A 20,415-nucleotide genomic window follows, 5' to 3' on the forward strand; every position below is an offset into this window, starting at 1 on the left:
TGCTGCCATTCCTGTGAAACCCCTAAAGGGTAAACACACTTTCTGTATGTTATTTTGAATACTTTGAGGGGCGTTGCCCGGTTTTTCCTTCCTAATCCTTGTTGGGGAAGAAAATAAACAAAAGGAGGAAGCTTTTGACTTAATAACCCGTCCTCATATATTGTTGTCATATCCCAACCCCATATCCCGGTCCTCCTATCCCGGTATCTCCAGCCGTACGGAAGTTATGTGGGAACATACATTTCCCATTGATTTGCAGGGGACTTTAAACAAAAAACCCGACCCTCACAAATGGGGGTAGTTAAGGGTTAAATTAACTATCCTATATTTTAAGTGGACATATAAGTAACATGTGACCAAATATTATCAAAATATTTCCAGCCGTTTGGAAGTTATGCAGTAACATATTTCCCATTCACTTGTATAGGACTTTAAACATAAACCCCGCCCCTGGCAAATGGGGGTGAGTAAGGGTTAAATCACCTATTCTGTGTTTGTTTTTGAGATATGTAACATGTGTTTCATGTTAAAATCTTTAGCCGTCTGGACATGCTGCTGGAACATACACACATTGGCCCTCATTTACTATTCTAAACCCGACTTGTTTTGTCGGGTTTTTATGTCGCAGACATCGTGCGCCAGTCTGCGACACGATGCAACATTTTTTCCCGACGGACCCGATGTGGATTCTCACAAAGCCGAAAAAGGGGCGTAACCCGACATTTCTGAGCTTTCCCACGTATTTATAAAGGTTTCCAAACCAAATTTGTTGAATTGTTGTGGATTTTTCCCCGACAACTCAGAGGAGTTGGAAACCAAAACCAACAAAACCCACGTGCGACAAACAGGATGCGACATAATAAATACCAGGGGAAAAAAGCAGTCGGGTAAGAAAGCAAGATAGACTTACAACCCGATTTTCTAAGTAAATGAGGGCCAATGAGTTTTATTATATTATATATATATATATATATATATATATATATATATACATACACATATACACATTTCTAATATGAAGACCCTTCAAATCCACTTCAAAACTGAACTGGTTGCTGAAAAATTCCGATTTTGAAAATTGTGAAAAATTGCTGCTGAACTTTGAAGCCCTCTGATGTATTCCAAAAGTAAAAACATGGTAACTTTATGATGCAAACAAAGTAGACATATTGTATATGTGAATCAATATATAATTTATTTGGGATGTCCATTTTCAAATTGCAAAACCTTCAAATTTGTCATAAAATTTTTGACCAAGAAATGAGGCAAGTATTGACGAAAATTTTCCACTAACAAAGCAGAATATGTCACGAAAAAACAATCTATGAATCAAAATGAAAAGTAAAAGCATCCCAGTGTTATTAATGCTGTGACAGTGGTCGGATATTAAAGAAAGGCCCGGGTCCTTAAGGTGAATGGGCTGGGTATTTAAAGGGTTAAAGAGTGTGAGGGATAACACAAAAGTTAACACATCTGCTGGACAGTTACACCTCAGACCTTAGAATGAAAAGGAAATTCTCCCTTAAGTGTGTACTCACTTTTGTTGTCAAGGATTAGACATTAATGGCTGTGTGATTAGTTATTTTTAGGCGATAGCAACATTAAACACTTTTACATTGTAGCAGAGTGTCATTTCTTCAGTTTTGTCATATGAAAAGATAAAATTCACAAAAATGTGGAAATAGGGGGTACTCACTTCTGTGACATACTGTACATCTATACATTTTCCGCAATCTCTGGAACTGAGGCACAGAAAATATATAAAGGTCAAGACAGGTGTATCAGTGTCACCTGCACTATAAGGCTGTACTAACAGGTTAGTATGGGTGTGGTGAAAGATTACTTTTAATGAATTCATTACCTTCAATATTGTGTTTACATCAACAACTATATTAGCCCATTCAATAGAATCCATTACTGTAGATTGCAAATCCGACTCCTCTTTGTCAACAAGGCATTCAAAGATTACATCCATTTGTGATACCTAAGGTGAAAAAACAAATGTATTTCTATTTTTTTAAATAAAAACAGATCAAGGATGTATAAAACAGTATTAGCATACTGACTTTTGGAAGGAGAAAACTAACATAAATACCCGTCATAAGTATACTCACCAACAACAAGATTCTGCGTTTAATATATTAGTTTTACCCCCCCAATATATTTCTTACAAAAATTCTGTTATATAATTACAGGATACAGGCTTTAGTTAAATGAAGATGGCTCTGGACTCCTAAAGGGTAAATTCTTGCCAGTCTGTTAGGGAAAGGAGTGTTTGCAGCTTAGCTAGCACACAGACAGAGCAGACAGAGAAGAGAAGACACTGGTGATAACACCGGAATGGATCGTGCTGCACACACACTCCCGATGCTTGCTCTGGGAATTTCTGCGGCTCACTTACTGATCACTATACCCAGGGCTCAATGCCTGCATGAATGCACAGGAACAGAGTCCCTGCACTTTTACTAGAGCACACAGTACTAGAATGAAGGATAGGCTCCACTGACTATTTCAATGACAGTCAAAGGAGGGAAAAAAATAAACAACCTAATATCTTAGGAATGGGTGGAAAGTTAATAGAATATAAACCACTCTTAGACTCATGACACCCATAACGATCAGGATGTATTAAAAACAAAAACAAACTGTACTGTAACTGTATGTATGGGGAGTCCACATGTCCTCCAATCTGCTGTGCATTTAATCAATATAAGCGCACTTTCACAAATTCTTCAACTGCTGCAGACTTCATATTAATAAATATTCAACCACAGAAGGAAACTGTCACCCTCAGCAACACCAGCAGGCAACCGCAAACACTAATATTATATTATATTATATATATATATATATATTATATATATATATATATATATATATATATATATATTATATATATATATATATATATATATATATATATATATATCTCCTACACAACAAACTAGCAGGTATCAGCACATAAAGTCACAATATTGTGTATAGGAAAATATAATTCCTTTTATTTAAGCATAAAAACACACATTTTTCATAAATCCATAAAAAAATTAAAAAAATCTGTAGAGACAAAAGAATTGAAGGACAAAAAACAAAACAAAAAACACACAAAAAAAAGACAGAGGATCAGAACACTCGCACACATATGATTCACACATATAGCTTATAAAGTGCACAATGGCAAATGGCAGTGTGAATAGTACTATATGTTAACAGCAGCAGTAAATGGCAGCACAGAAGGATAATCTTATACAACAAGCTAAGTAAAGTGCAGAGTAATTAAGTATGCATCCAGCAACATAAGGAAAGGTGCAAATGCAAGTAAATAGCAATGAAAACAAAAGAGACACAGTTACAGCCATGATAATGCATTTATAACCAACAATGGCAAAGAGGCAGATGCCCGTGGTTTACCCCGACGTGCACATCTTCCCTTCATCAGGGGTGGAGTCTAGTCACCCATGTACCCTTTATATATAATGTCTGGTCCAAAAAGATATGCCTATATACATAATTTGGATCACACAATAATGCCCCAATTACCTCCGAAAAGAAAACAGCAGCGGTCTGCTCTCCCTCCGAAAACAGAAATGACACGGGAAATGGGCATGCGCCTGGTGCTCGAGTGCAGCCACTTCCTGAACAAAAATGGCCACTCTAAATGCGGACCACACATGCATCAGTGGTATTGTTAGAGCATGCGTACTAAAAGCAATACAAGTGTTTGTCATTCTCTGCTTATCTCCTACAGAGAATTGCATAAAGTGAGAAAGTGCATAGTAAAGGATAATTTAACTCTTATAAAGTGCAGGTGCATGAAAGAAAGAAAAGATGTGAAAAAAAGGTAGCGATAATGAAAAATGTCAATTGTAAAAGCAAAACAATTATAAGTATAATGTATAAAGTATAAAGTAAGTGATATGCATTCACTTCCAGGCTGTGAAGACTGAGGTGCTGTTTGGTAACTATAAATCCAAGTATATCTAGCGATTGTCTGAGCTAGTGATTGTGTCTTTAAGAGTGTGACGTATACAAGTGAGTAAGTATAAAAGTGAGAGGGACTTAAAATTTAAGGGACTTAAAATTCGGGGAGTTTAATTGATATATTTTTTTTGTTTTGTTTTACTGTTAATACTTACAATCCCAAAATCTAGTATGGCCTCCATGTTGGAAAATGCAGTCCAGTGCACATCTTGCGCAAAGTATGCAATCCTTGAACAGCAGTTTGAGGGTGCATATTTTTGTGCGAGATGTGTGAGAGTTGTTCATTTGGAAGCCCAGATCCTGGATCTAGAAGAGCGACTGGCAACAATGAGAAGCATTGACAGCTTGTAGAGGAGCCTCCTGCTCACTGAGCAAGTACTCTCTGCAATAGAGGTGGGGGAGGATAGTGGAACGGAGGTGCAGGACAGTCAGGCAGCTAGCTGGGTTACAGTTAGAAAACGGGGGTAGTGGGAAAAGTGTCAGGGAGGCTAGTCCTGAACTGGCACACACCAACAAGTTTACCAGGTTGGCAGATGAGGGGGATGCCATTTCAGAGCTAGCAGTACTGCAGTAGGACTCTGCCCGTGACCTGCCGGGGGGGGGGGGGGGGGGGGGGGTCTGCTCCAGTAAAGAGGGAAGGAGGAGTGCAGGGCAGGTTAGACAGGTACTGGTAGTGGGGGACTCTTATTAGGGGGACAGACAGGGCGATCTGTCACAAAGCCCGGGATCGCCGGCCAGTAGGTCTTCCTGGCGCTCCAGTTCGGCACATCGCGGATCGGGTTGACAGGTTGCTGGGTGGGGCTGGAGAGGACCCAGCAGTCATGGTTCATATTGGCACCAATAACAAAGTAGGAGGTAGGTGGAGTGTCCTAAAAAATGATTTCAGGCTGCAAGCTTAAGGCAAGGACCTCCAAGGTAATATTTTCTGAAATATTACCTGTACCACAAGCCACACCAGAGAGGCAGTGGGAGATTAGGGAGGTAAACAAGTGGCTCAGAAGCTGGTGTAGGAAGGAGGGGTTATGGTTCATGGAGAAGTGGGCCGACTTAGCTGTCGGTTATCGGCTCTACCGTAGGGACGGGCTGCACCTCAATGGGGAGGGTGCAGCTGTGCTTGGGGAGAAGATGGCTAGAAGCGTGGAGGAGTGTTTAAACTAGGGACTGGGGGGGGAGAGGGAACCCACAACGTAGAGGGGGAAGATAGTGTAGATAGAGAGGGGGACTTTGTAATATACCTGGGGGTGGAGCGGAGGGAGGGGTTAGAATAGTTAATAGGGAAAGGCATCATAGGAAGAAAAATCATACACCATTGAATTGCATGTTGACTAATGCCAGAAGTCTGTCCAATAAAACTGATGAACTGGTTGTGGAAGTGGTTGATGTCTGAAGAAAATTATGACATAGTAGGTATCACAGAGACTTGGTTGGACGATAGCTGTGACTGGGCAGTCAACATACAGGGATATAGTTTATTAAGGAAGGATCGGACAATCGGAAAGGGGGAGATGTTTGTCTTTATGTGAAATCGAGTCTGAAGGCCGCACTGTGGGAGGATATATGGGAGGAAAACGATAATGTGGAGTCATTATGGGTAGAAATATATGAAGATAAAAATAAAAAATTCTGATAGGGGTTTGCTATAAGCCACCAAACATAATGGAAGAGCCAGAAGATCAATTACTGAAGTAAATAAACAAGGCAGCAAATCAGAATGAGGTGATAATAATGGGGGACTTTAACTATCCTGATATAAACTGGGAGACAGAGACCTGTGAATCTCATAAAGGAAACAGGTTTCTGACTATAGCTAAAGACAATTTTCTGTCCCAAATGGTGCAGGGCCCTACCAGAGGGGGCGCCTTACTAAACTAAATATTAACCAACAGATCTGATAGATTAACTGATGTGCAAGTAGAAGGACACCTAGGAAATAGTGATCATAATATAATACATTATAACTTGTTCTTCAATAAGGGAATCTCTTGAGGGGCCACAAAAACAATGAACTTTAGGAAAGCAAAGTTTGATCAAATCAGAGAAGCCCTTAATATAAAATGGGATAATGTCCTCAAAAATATGAGTACTGAAACTAAATGGGAGACTTTAGGAATATCTTAAATTCTCAATGTAAGATGTATATACCTTATGGGAATAAAAGGGTTCGAAATAAAAGAAAACCAATATGGATGAATAAAAATGTTAAGGGGGCAATAAATGACAAAAATAAAGCATTTAAACTACTAAAAACAGGATGGCAGTGAAGAAGCATTAAAAAGCTATGAAAGTTAAATTATGTAAAATACAGATAAAAGCCGCAAAAATAGAGACAGAAAGACTAATTGCCAAAAAGATTTTTAAACAGATTTGTAAATTACTTCTATTAAAAAAAATGTATTCTATTAAAAGTTAAGGTTGTTCTTTTCTGTCTAAGTGCTCTCTGATAAACCGCCCAGTTTAGAAGAGGTTTGCTATGGGGATTTGCTTCTAAACTGGGCGATTCCCGAGACACGTGTCATCAGAGAGCACTTAGACAGAAAAGAACAACCTTAACTTTAGAAGCTCATAAGTACGGAAAGGATTAACATTTTTTTAATAGAAGTAATTTACAAATTTGTTTTAACTTTCTGGAGCCAGTTGAAATAGAAGTTTTTTTTCCTGGATAACCCCTTTAAGTATTGTAACAGACAGACCTATTTCTTTATACTCAGGGACTCTTATAGTAACAGGGACTGTTCCCCAGGACTGGCACATGACAAATGTGGTGCCAATATTTAAAAAGGGGACAAAAGGTGACCCTGGAAATTACAGACCTGTTCGAAAACCCTCAAACAATTTACATACAACCAAGATAAAACTAAGAGATGCTATTTTGGAATATCTTGATAAAAATAAATGTATGACTCCATATCAGCATGGATTTATGAGGGATCGATCCTGTCAAACTAACCTGATCAGCTTCTATGAGGAGGTGAGCTCCAGACTGGACCAGGGGCAATCGCTGGATGTCGTATATCTGGATTTTTCCAAAGCATTTGATACGGTGCCACATAAACGGTTGGTGCATAAAATGAGAAGGATTGGTCAGGGGGAGAATGTGTGCAAGTGGGTAAGTAACTGGCTCAGTGATAGGAAACAGAGGGTGGTTATTAATGGTACTTATTCTGATTGGGTGACTGTTACTAGTGGAGTACCACAGGGGTCAGTCTTGGGTCCTGTTCTATTTAATATATTTATTAATGATCTTGTAGAGGGGTTAAATAGTAAAGTAGTTTAACACTGATAAATGTAAGGTAATTCACATGGGGAGGAAAAATCTGGGATGGGGTTATATAATAAATGTGAGCACACTTGGGACGACTGACGTGGAAAAGGACTTAAGGGACTTAGTTAATAGTAAACTTCGCTGTAGTGACCAGTGTCTGGCAGCTGCTGCCAAGGCAAATAAAATCATGGGGTGCATCAATAGGGGAACAAGGAAATAATTCTACCGCTGTACAAATCACTAGTCAGACCACACATAGAATACTGTGTACAGTACTGGGCAACAGTGTAAAAGAAAGATGTAGTGGAGCTGGAGAGGGTTCAAAGACGAGCAACCAGAGTAAGGCTGGGTTCACACTACGATTTGAACTACGGTTCCCGTATACAGCTGGGAGGAGGGGTGGGCGGGGCTTAATTGCGGCACCCGCACTCGTATTTGGGAACCGTAGTTAATGTATGTCTATGAGCCGACCGGAGTGAACTGCAGCCTCTGGTCGGCTGCTTTTTCGGCCGTATGCGGTTTCTCGACCGCAGGCAAAAACGTGGTCGACCATGTTTATGCCTGCGGTCGGGAAACCGCATACGGCCGAAAAAGCCGCCGACCGGAGGCTGCGGTTCACTCCGGTCGGCTCATAGACATACATTAACTATGGTTCCCGAATACGGCTGAGTGCGGGCGCCGCGATTAAGCCCCGCCCACCCCTCCTCCCAGCCGTATACGGGAACCGTAGTTACAAACCGTAGTGGGAACCCAGCCTAATACAGGGATTGGGGGGACTACAGTACCCAGAAAGATCAGAATAGGGGATATTTAGTTTAGAAAAAAGAAGGCTTAGGGGAGACCTAATAACTATGTATAAATATATCAGGGCGCAGTACAGAGATCTCTCCCATGATCTATTTATACCCAGGACTGTATATCTATAACAAGGGGGCATCCTCTACGTCAAGAGGAAAGAAGGTTTCTACACCAGCACAGACAAGGGTTCTTTACTGTAAGAGCAGTGAGACTGTGGAATTCTCTCCCGGAGAAGCTGGTCATGATGAACTCTGTAAAAGAGTTCAAAAGGGGTCTGGATGCATTTTTGGAGAATAACATCATTGATGGTCATGTATACTAGATATTTAGGGACAGCATGTTGATCAAGAGATATTTTCTTTTTGGAGCTCCCTGCTGACATCTCTGTCCATTTTAGGAACTGTCCAGAGCAGCATATGTTTGCTATGGGGATTTTCTCCTACTCTGGACCGTTCTTAAAATGGACAGATGTCAGCAGAGAGCACTGTGGTCATGATGTCAGCAGAGAGCACTGTGTTCCAAAAAGAAAAGCAGCTAGTAAGTACTGGAAGGATTAATATTTTTAAATATTAGTAATTTGCAAATCTGTTTAAAGGAGTAGTCCAGTGGTGACTCAGTGGTGAGCAACTTATCCCCTATCCTAAGGATAGGGGATAAGTTGCAGATCGCGGGGGGTCCGACCGCTGGGGCCCCCTGCGATCTCCTGTACGGAGCCCCGACAGCCCGCGGGAAGGGGGCGTGTCGACCTCCGCACGAGGCGGCGGCCGACACGCCCCCTCAATACAACTCTATGGCAGAGCCGAAGCGCTGCCTTCGGCAATCTCCGGCTCTGCCATTGAGATGTATTGAGGGGGCGTGTCGGCCGCCGCTTCGTGCGGGGGTCGACACCCGCTATCTGGGCCGAGAGCCGGGGCCCCGTACAGAGAGATCGCAGGGGGCCCCAGTGGTCGGACCCCCTGCGATCTCAAACTTATCCCCTATCCTTAGGATAGGGGATAAGTTTTTCACCACTGGACTACCCCTTTAACTTTCTGGCACCAGTTGAAGAAAAAAAAAAAAAGAAAAAAAAAAGTTTTCCACTGGAGTACCCCTTTAATGGCACAGTAATGAAAAGAAAAACTGGAGAATTTTTTTTATGTACATTAAAGTTAACTTTGAATTAAAATAAAAACAGAACAAGACAATGTATGTTTTGTACAGTTTTTGATGCTAGATATGGACCCAATAGATGCAATGGGCAGAGACAGTGCACCAGATTTACAAAGGCAGTTGAACCAAAATTGTGTTTCCAATTTCAAAGACAACAATTATATAAAAAAAAAAAAAAAAAAAAAAAAAAATTTTTACTAGTCAGCTTTAACTTCACAAACTGAGAATTACAGTTCCTGGCATAATTAAAGGGGTACTCCTGCCCTAATACATCTTATCCCCTATCCAAAGGACGTCTAGTTGCAGGCATCCTGCCGCTGGGGACCCCCGCAATCTGTCATTGCGCACCCACCTTTGTGAGCTCACCGCAGTGCTGGAGGCTCCAAATGTGTAGCATGACTACCATGGGGCAGGAGTATCATGACGTCACACCCCGCTACCTCAATGCAAGTCTATGGGAGGGGGGTACCCCTTTAATCTACAAACAATGCCCTGAGCTAGGGCTGCGGTAATAGAATTAAAAACCAAAACATCAAGTCAGGGAAAACATAGGAGGAATAGCTGATAACTTAAACCAATATACCGGAATAAGTTATCGGCCTGAAAGGTCACAGATTATCGGTATTGGCCCTAAAAAATAGACATCGGTCGATCACTATTAAGGACGGAGTGTTTTTCTGTTTTGCACTTTCGTTTTTTCTTTGTTACCTTTTAAAAATCATAACCCTTTCAATTTTGCACCTAAAAATCCATATGATGGCTTATTCCTTGCACCACCAATTCTACTTTGTAATGACATCAGTCAGTTTACCCAAAAATCTACAGCGAAACGTAAAAAATAAAAAATAATTGCGTGACAAAATTGAAGAAAAAAACCCATTTTGTAATTTTTGGGGGATTCCGTTTCTACGTAGTAAATTTTTCGGTAAAAATGACACCTTACCTTTATTCTGTAGGTCCATACGATTTAAATGATTCCCTACTCATATAGGTTTGATTTTGTCATATAAATAGTGACCAAAAATACACTACTTTGGAATTTTTTTGCGCGCACGCCATTGACCGTCCCGTTTAAATAACGATATATTTTTATAATTCGGACATTTCCGCACGCGGCGATACCACATATGTTTATTTTTTATTTACACGGTTTTATTTTGTTACAAGGAAATGCCGGGTGATTTAAACTTTTTATTCAGAAGGGAATACCTGAAAGGGTTAACTTTTTTTTACCGCTTTTTTTTACGAGGTCATAGCTCCTATAGGGACCTATGAGCTTGCAATGGCTGATTGCATACACAGATTGTTGCCTTGCCGTTGCATGGCAACAAGCTGTATAATCGGCGGTTGATTGCTCCAGCCTGTAACTCTGGCATGGAGCAATCAATCGGAGCCCAGATGCCGCCGGAGGAAGGTAGGGACCTTCATCTCTCCGGGTAGCTGATCGGGGCATCGCGATCTTATCGCGATGACCCCGATCAGCCCGACTGAGCAGCCGGGAAGCATTTACTTTCACTTTCGATGCGGCGCTCAGCTTTGAGCGCCGCATCGGAAGGGTTCATAGCGAGTGGCCGAACGATCGTGGCCGTGCGCTATTAGCCGCGGGTCCCAGCTGTAAATAGGCGCCGGGACCATCACACTATGACGCAGGGACCCAGCGTTATAGACAGGGACCGAACTTGGGACGTACTCATACGTCCTAAGTCCTTAAGGGGTTAAAATTGTCCTCTTCTGACCTATAACTTTTTTATTTTTCCACATACAGGGCAGTATGAGGGCTCATTTTTTGCACCGTGATCTGAAGTTTTTAGCGGTACCATTTTTGTTTTGTTCGCTTTTTTTATGGTATAAAAAGTGACCAAAAATAAGCTTTTTTGGAATTTTTTTGCTCGTACGCCATTGACCATGCGGTTTAATTAACGATATATTTTTATAGTTCTGACATTTACGCACTCTGTGATACCACATATATTTTTATTTACACCGTTTTTTTTATGGGAAAAGGGGGGTGATTCAAACTTATTAGGGAAAGGGTTAAATGATCTTTATTAACTTTTTTTCCCCACTTTTTTTGCAGTGCTCTAGCCTCCATAGGAGGCTATAACATGCAGTACATTGGTTCAATACACTGATCACTGCCATTGCATTCAATGGCAGGCATCAGTGTTATCGGCGGCTGATTGCTCAAGCCTGGATTTCAGGCTTGGAGCAATCAATCGTCGATCGTCGATGTCCGGCATTAGCGTGGGCCCCGGTTGCTTATAGCAACTGGGACCCACCGGGTATGATGCGCGCTCATCTCGTGAACGTGCATTATATATGGGGACGCGCATATGGACGTTCATAAACGGGGAGCAAGAGCCATCTAAGCGTCTGAAGACAGCTGCGCTTAAAGAGTATCTGTCACCAAACTAAACTTTTAATATATTGTTTCTCATGTAATTATAAGACACTTTGCTATTTACTTGTTGTTAAAATTCTCAACCTTTATGTTTTTAATGTGATAAAAAAAAAAATAGCCACTAGGTGGCTCTGTTCTGTTCCCTGCACAAGCCAAAGAATACGTTTTGTCCCCTCCCAGCCTGGCAGGGGATCAAACTCAGGAAGTGCGTGTGGTGCATGGCGAGGCACAGCTCTCGCAGGCTTCAGTGAGGTTTCTTCTGCTGGGGAACGCAGACTTTCTCCTGCGAGGAGTTCACACAATGTGAGCAAGGGGAAAAGGTATGACACAGAGCTTTTTAAAGCTCGAAAAAAAAAAATTCAAGGACAGGAGGGATGTACAGAGTAGTTAGAGAATATAATCTGACCTCCTTTAGAAAATATGGTTTCATGAGAGATACTCTTTAAGGACACATTATCTGCATTAAAATATTTACACTCTTGCCTCCCCTATATGTTTTGTGGCACCACCCAGGTCATCAGAGGTATAGAGACAAGTGAAAAAAGCAGGGCTCAAATGGCCTGGATTTATAAAAGATTCCCAGGACCCACCTTCTGTACAGCTACCAATACAATTGTAGAAACAATTCGTGTATAACATCTAAACAAATCATGAAAAGCTTTCAAAAAAAGCTTCTTATTACCTGGTCATAGGTCCGGCTCTAAGAAATGACGAAGTTTCTTTGCATCGTCACATGACTTGATGACATGACTACTTCCAGATGTGATAGCCAGTGAGCGCCTGACTGGTGCACATTTCAATGTTGCATATCTCAGACCCGCAACAATCACTGAGTTTGCGCATATACATGGATTTAGCCTCTGAGCCATAGTGGAAAGAAAGGAAGAAGCAAGAATTATCTTATCTTGCTTATACAAACATCAACTCTCAGCCAGAGACTAAATATGATTCCACAAGGTTAAAGTGTTGTTAGTAGTATTCTACTGGTAGGTTCTCTCTACTAGGTTAAATCATAACCCATTCAGTGCATAAAAATTATAAGTGCACCTATCAAAAAGGCTGCCATATATAAACTGTATACAAAATTAATAGGGGTAACATTGTGTATCACCAAAGCTAATCAATAATAGTAAGTATAAAACTTCTACAAAAAAAATAAAAATAGGAACCAATTAGTAATTGGTGATGGCATGATTATTGAACAAATACTAATAGATGCTGTGATCTCATAAATTACCTGTAACAACGCACAAAAAGAGAAGCCCTCATTAATGCCAAAGTCTACATATCAACTTGGAGTCTTCTTGGAATAGCATTTTATCTATATTCCCTTGCATGGGCCCAAGAATTTGACAGATGCCCTAATATTGAATATTAATAAAAGGATCACTATGGACCATCCTCATGCTAGGGGCATATCACAATAATACAATACAGGAATATGGGTGCACTACTGTGGTCGATGTATACAATGACCTTGGCTATCCTTCAACACTGATGTTAAAATTGAGACATTCGCCAGTGTATCCTTATAGGAAGGACATACTAGAGCCCACACACCAACGCCAAGGTTTCTCAAATGGCACGGGACCTAACGCTAACCTACCTATAGCAAGACATTGAGGGTGGCCCATAGAGATCATATTTTTAAATATTCAATTTTGGGTGTGTCAAATTCTTGGGCCCATGCAAAAGGAATATAGATAAAATGCTATTGCAAGAAGAGTCCAAGTGGATATTCAGACTGGGTAGTAAGAGCCCTTTTGTACTTAATGAGGGCTTCTCTTTATGTGTTTTACTATTAGTATTTGTTTAATAATCATGCCATTGCTAATTACTAATTGGTTCCTATTTTTTGTTTGGGGCTTTGTTTACCTGTTTTATACCTACCATTATTGTTTAGTGCTGGTGATTACCAATGCATCCATGTTTATTTTGTCTCAAGCTTATTTATGCCAGCCTTCTTGATAAGTGCACTTAATTTGTGTGCACTATATGGCTTTTATTTTTATTATTAATTAAACACCCATCATCATATTCAATGTACTAATCTTAGTCTCTGGCTGTGAGTGGATGTTTGTATAAGCAAGATTCTTCTTGCTACTTCTTTTCTTTCCACTCAGGGGTAAAAGGTTAAGCCCACGCATATGCGGTAATCCGGTGATTTATGCGGCGCTGTAGAGATATTGCACTTAGTCCGTGCGGAAGCGCAGGATCTATTAGGCGACGTGTACCAGATCATGTGACTAAACTCACATGATCTGAGGCTATGCAACAATGGAATGCGCACCAGCCTGACACTCGCTGGCAGTCGCATCAGGAAGTAGTCATCACCAAGTCACCCGACTATTAAAAGAAAGTTTGTCATCTCTTATAACCGGATCTATGAACGAGTAATGAGCGACTGTGTGATGAGTAACAGCATACGCTGTGTCAGACAGCTCTTGCTCCCTGTGAGGAGGTATATATTAACACATGGACAGTTGCTGCATGTTTTAAAGGGGTACTCCAGAGGAAATTTTTCATTTTTTTTAAATCAACTGGTGCCAGAAAGTCAAACAGTTTTGTAAATTACATTAAAATTTAAAAATCTTAATCCTTCCAGTACTTCTCAGCTGCTGTATGCGCCACAGGAAGTTGTGCATTTCTTTGCAGTCTGACCACAGTGCTCTCTGCAGCCACCTCTGTCCATGTCAGGAACTGTCCAGAGCAGGAGAGGTATGCCAAGTGGATTTGCTCCTGCTCTAGACAGTTCCTGACATGAACAGAGGTGTCAGCAGAGAGTACTGTGGTCAGACTGGAAAGAACTACACAACTTCCTGTGAAGCACACAGCAGCTGATAAGTACTGGAAGGGTTAAGATTTGTTAATAGAAGTAAGTCTGTTTAACTTTCTAGCACCAGTTGATTTGAAAAAAGGAGATTTTTTTTACACTTATCGTAAAATCTCTTTCTCGGAAGATCCATTGGGGGGCACAGGAACCGTGATTATATCTTGCTGACACTAGGCATAACAAAAAAAAGAAGTTGGCTCCTCCCAGCAGGATATACCCACCAACTGACTCAAGACACTCAGTTTTAGTCCCAGAGCAATAGGAGGAACCGAAAAAATACAGAGTCCGAAGGGAGCCCAGTCAAAAACAAGGAACCAACAGACTGATAGGCGACCGACCCTAAGACAACAAACTAAGAACTAACGGGGTGGGAGCTGTGTACCCCAATGGATCTTCCGAGAAAGATTTTACGGTAAGTGTAAAAAATCTCCTTTTCTCGTTCAGCTCCATTGGGGGACACAGGAACCGTGGGAAGTACCAAAGCAGTCCCCGGGGTGGGAAAACAAAAGTAACCCGGAATCAAGCAGATGGCAGAGCCACCGTTGCCTGCAAAACCTTCCCCCCCAAACTGGCATCAGCGGAAGCAGAAGTGTGCACTTGATGGAATTTCGTGAACGTGTGCACTGAAGACCAAGTGGCCGCCTTACACACCTGTTGGATGGAAGCCCTGTTAAAGACCGCCCAAGAAGCCCCCACAGAGTTGAGTGAGACGTAACCCGGAAGGGGGGATTCTTCCCCTTAGAACGATACACCTCAGAAATGGGGGACCGGATCAATCTGGAGATGGTGGCCTTAGAAGCCGGCAAACCTTTGCGTTTGCCGGCAAACCTTTGCCCTCCAGAAGGACAAACAGCGAAACAGACCGTCGGAAAGAGGATGTGGCCGAAAGGTAAACCCGCAAGGCTCTGACCACATCCAGGTTGTGGAGGGAGCGCTCCTTAGGATGAGATGGAGCAGGACAGGAGGAGGGAAGAACGAAATTTCGTTCAGATGAAATGAAGAAACCATTTTTGGTTAAAAAGAAGGTACTGGCCGGAGCACAGCCTCATCCTGATGAAGAACCAGGAAGGGGGGTTGACAAGACAGAGCCGCCAATTCAGACACCCTTCGGATGGAGGTCATGGCAACCAGGAAGGCCACCTTCCAAGAAAGGAAACGAAGGGAGATGTCCCGAATAGGCTCGAACGGAGCGGAGTGCAAGGCACTCAGGACCAAGTTCAGGTCCCAAGGTGGAGTAGGAGACCTGTAAGGAGGAACCTCATGAGCCACCCCTTGAAGGAAAGTGTGAACCGAAGAGTCAGAGGCCAGAGGCCGCTGAAAAAGATTAGACAGCGCCGACACTTGAGGGAACTAAGAGCCAAACGCGTTTTAAGGCCAGACTGCAAAAACGCCAGGAGGTTCGGCAGAGAAAAACGGACCGGAGGAAGAAAGCGGGCTTCACACCACCGAAAGTAGGCCCGCCAAGTCCTGTGATAAATCCTGGCCGAGGACTTCTTACGCGCCTTGAGCACGGTGCGAATAACCCCGGAGGAAAAACCACGGGCCTTCAATAAAGCGGGTTCATCCGCCACGCTGTCAAACGTTGCGGCAGAGAATTGGGGTGGCAAATTGGACCCCGAGAAAGAAGATCGAGCCAATCCGGAAGTCGAAATGGTACGTCCGCCACGAGCCGACCCACGTCGGCGCACCAAGAGCGGCGGGGCCAATCCGGAGCCACCAGAATGGCCGAGACGCCCTCCGCCTTGAGTTTCCTCAGCACTCGGGGCAGAAGAGGAAGTGGCGGGAACAGATAAGGGAGAGAAGTGAGACCAGGGAATGACTCTGCCCAATTCTCCTCCCCCAGGATGTGGATCGCTGATATGGAGGGAACCAGGCGCTCCGCCCAGACCAAGATCTTGGACACCACGGCCATGGCAGCGTGGCTGCGAGTGCCCCCTTGACGGTTGACATACGCCATGGCCGTGGCGTTGTTAGTCTGAATGCGGACCGGGCAGCCCCGAAGGAGGAACTCCCAGTGCAGGAGACACAGGAAAATTGCCCGGATCTCCAGGACATTGATGGGAAGACTGGCCTCCTGGGGGGGGGACCAGTGGCCCTGGACTGTCCGGTCCACAAAAACGCCCCCCCAACCGAGGAGACTCGCGTCCGTCGTGAGGACCAGCCAGTCCAATGGAAGGAACAAGCGACCTCCCAGGAGGATAGGAGAGCAGAGCAACCAAAGGAGTGACCGGCGAGTCGAGGAGGACAGACTGATCCGACGATCCAAGGACAGCGGAGATCGTTCCAGAGAGACAGAATGGCCCACTGAAGCGGGCGGCAACAAAACTGCAAACGGAACTGCCTCCATGACTGCCACCATCTTGCCCAACACTGCCATGCAGGAGCGAATGGACACAGGATGTGGGCATCTCAAGAGGCGGACACCCGATCGAAGAGCATTTTGCTTGTCCGGCGGAAGGAAAACCCGCGCCCTCTCTGTATGGAACGGAAGGCCCAGAAAAATCATAGACTGGGAGGGAGAAAGATTGGATTTTTCCTCATTTATCAGCCACCCGAAACTGGTCAGAGTCTGCAGGGTGATGTGGAGACTGTCCTCATTCTGGACCCAGGATGGGGCTTTGATAAGCAGATCATCCAGTTAAGGAATGACACCCCTCGGGAACGGAGGATGGCCATGACAGCCGCCAGGACCTTGGTAAAGACCCTGGGGGCAGTGGCCAGGCCGAAAGGCAGGGCCACAAGTTGAAAGTGACCCTCCGGAACGGCAAACCGCAGGAACCGTTGGTGCGGAGGAAAAATCGGGAAGTGGAGATACGCATCCCGGATGTCCACAGAAGACAGGAAGTCCCCCCCCCGATCCATCGAGCGCAGGGACTCCATCTGGAAGTGGTGAAGTCGAAGGTGCCGATTGAGGAGTTTTAGGTCCAAAATCGGACGGACCGTTGCCCCTTTCATGGGAACAACGAAGAGGTTTTAATAGAAACCCCGGAAACGTTCCTGAAGAGGAACAGGCACGACACCTTGCTCCAGCAGAGTGCGAATGGCAGAGCGAAAACCTGCAGCCAGAACTGGCGAACGAGGAGGCCGGGACCGGAAAAAAAAAAAAAAAACGATACCGGGGAAGAGAGCCGACCTCGATCCGGTAACCCCCGGATACGACTTCCCGAACCCAGGAATCCTGGACTTAAGCCAACCAGACATCCCGAAAGAGGGATAAGCGACAGCCCACCTGAGGGAGAGCCTCGGGTGTGGGCGCCCTTTCAGTTTGAGGTAGGCTTGCAAGTTCCCGACTTTGCGGGAAAACGGTTGGAACAGCCCTCCTGCTTCCAGGAGGAGCAGGGCTTAAAGGACGGGGCTTGTCTAGCTTGTGAGGAACCCGGCTTATCCTGGTGGCCGGAGCCCAGGGAGCCAAACGACCGAAAGGAAGCGGTCTTGCGAAATCCCCAGGGAGCCACAGGGCGACGTGCCTTATTCTGGGTTAGCAAGGAACTCTTACCGCCCGTAGCGTCAGAAATGATGTTGTCCAGCTTTTTACCAAAAAGACAGCCGCCAGTAAAGGCCATTTCTGTCAAAGATTTCTTGGCGTCGGCGTTCCAAGCCTTTAGCCACATAGAGCGGCGACTGGCGACTAGATTGCCGGCCGCAACGGCCGCACAGTGTGCTGACTCCAAGGAGACTTGGCAGATCTAGTCACCTGCCTTGGAGATCTGGAAAGCAATATCCGCCAGATCCCCCAAAGGGGCCCCGGACAACACCCCTTGGCGGAGCTGAGAAGCCCAAACTGACATGGCCTTAGAGACCCAAGTTGAGGCAAAGGCCGAAAGCAAGGAGGACCCAACCGACTCGAAGGCATACTTCGCCAGATTTTCCACCCGCTTGTCAGCAGGATCCTTAAAGGAAGCGGCATCCGCCAGCGGCAAGGTGGTGGATTTTGATAAACGGGAGACTGGGGGGTCCACCAAAAGTGGAACGGTCCATTTAGAGACAAGCTCCTGAGAAAACGGACACAGTCTTCAACCGTTTAGTGCCCCAGAAGCGCTTCTCCGGAAGCTTCCAGGCGTTCTCCAGAAGATCATTCAACTCCTTATGAGGATGGAAGACCTTGGGGGAGCAATGAGTCCGTGTAAAGGAAACTCCAGGAGCAGGGTCCGGAGTTCCAGGGTCCTGTAGATGGAAGATGTAGCTGACACCAAGCTGTCCACCAAGTCCGACATGGATGACAGCTCTCCAGAATCCGATTGCGGAGTCCACCAGTTCCCCGGGAGACCGGGAACGGGCAGTGGAAACTCCGGATCTAGGTGACACAGATCTGGAAAGGTGGTACGGGGATTGGGAACGGCCCCTAGGAGAGCGACCACGAGGGTGCTGCCTAGACGGAGGGGACCGGGAGCGGCGGGAAGACCTGCGCTCCGGAGAGGAGTCAGAATAAATTACCCTGGGATCCCTGTCGAAGAGTCGACGGTCCGAAGACGCCAAACTGGTCTCCCGAGGAGGACGCAAGGAGGACTGCTTTAAGGCCGTAGCTACCTCCCTGGAAACCTGCGCCAGATCAGAAATCGTTTGGGAGAGAGAAGACACCCAAAACGGGGCAGGTTCAGGGGCCACGCGCTCCAGGGGGGCTATCCTGGGTGGGGGGGGGGGATCAGGGCGGGAGGAAGAGCAGGTGGGAGGAAGAGCAGGCATTTTAACCTTACACCCCGTGCAAGCATAGTAAGTGACCAAAGCGGTCGCCTGTCTGCGAGAAGGTTCAAAGCTGGGGGTGGACACTGCAAAAATACAGAGAAGTCAGCTACCCAGAGACAGAAAGAAAAAAGGAACAAACTCACCCAGTTTCCTGTGTCCTGAAGTTCCTGTAGTCTTGCCAGGAGCGCAGGGAAAGCTTGCAGCACCAGGGAGCACATTCAGGCTGGAGATATGGGACTCACAGGAGCAGAGTGCAGCAGCTTGAGATGGAGCAGGGCGTCACGTGATCCCCAAGAAAGGAGGGAGGAGACTGGCTACCCCCGCAGCGCGCTAGCACGGCAGTGGCTGAAAACCGTCCCCCGTGTGCGCTCTAGCACAGGAGAGGCTGAAACCCTGCCCCCTGTGCGCGTGCTGTGCAGGGATTGGCAGCGCATCGAAGCGCGAACTATGGGGGCGGAGCTATGCGCGGCCGGACTAGGCCGAAGCCGTGGACTAGATTTTTCAGCAGGTCTGGCCAGGCGCACAGAGGTAGGGAAGGTCGGTGGCGGGCCCCAGCACAGTGGGGATGGCTACCGGAGAACTAAAAAGCCTGCTGCCACAGCGGGATGAAAGTAAACGGGCCAGCTGCCGCAACAGCAGCAGGACCCAAGACGGTGTCCCCTCCACACAGATCTTAGTGTGGCTACCTTGCACACAAGATTAAATGGGCCAGCTGCCCAACAGCAGCAGGACCCAAAAGGTGCCCCCTCTGCCATAGACTGTACTGGTGCCCCTATTAACTCCTGAGAGGCCCCAGCAGAGAGGGGTGAGGTGGGGGTGAATTGATACTCACCAAGATTATATACTTACCTTCCTGAAGTCTTCCCTCCCCAGAAGTCTTCAACCAGTGTGGCCAACTGCATCATACCAGGCTTCAATAAGCGGGGCGAGCAGAGGCAATAGGTGACCCGGACCCAAGGTACAACCTGGTGCTGGTTGGTGGCGAGGAAGGGTTAATGGACCATACTCTATGGACCGTGCCCTTCAGTCGCATGCGGGGTTATCAGGCAGCGCCATGCTCCTGTCACCCCAACCTAGAAAAATAAAAAAAGGGAGAAAAAATCCAAACACTAATAAAACTAGAAAATAATAAAAGTAGACCAGGTCTGGAGTAACCAGACCTGTGTCTGCCTCCTAGGACACTAAGCTAAAAACTGAGTGTCTCTGAGTCAGTGGGTGGGTATATCCTGCTCGGAGGAGCCAACTTTTTTGTTATGCCTAGTGTCACCCTCCTAGTGGCAGACAGATAATACCCACGGTTTCTGTGTC

General features: G+C 45.1%; 1 protein-coding gene across 3 annotated transcripts in view; it reads right to left on the bottom strand.

Moving 5' to 3' along the window:
- The window catches only part of NUP133 (nucleoporin 133), a 397,333-nt gene that overhangs the window by 150,382 nt on the left and 226,536 nt on the right, over positions 1-20,415 (bottom strand). For all 3 annotated transcript variants that reach the window (XR_008891412.1, XM_056566853.1, XM_056566852.1), the window contains exon 16: positions 1,862-1,984. Coding sequence is in view for 2 of the 3 variants with exons in the window: in XM_056566853.1 (XP_056422828.1) it covers positions 1,862-1,984 (123 nt within the window). In the remaining variant the exon portion in view is untranslated. The remainder of the gene's footprint in view (positions 1-1,861; positions 1,985-20,415) is intronic.

The sequence above is a fragment of the Hyla sarda genome, chromosome 3, assembly GCF_029499605.1.
Source record: "Hyla sarda isolate aHylSar1 chromosome 3, aHylSar1.hap1, whole genome shotgun sequence".
Classification (NCBI taxonomy): domain Eukaryota; kingdom Metazoa; phylum Chordata; class Amphibia; order Anura; family Hylidae; genus Hyla; species Hyla sarda.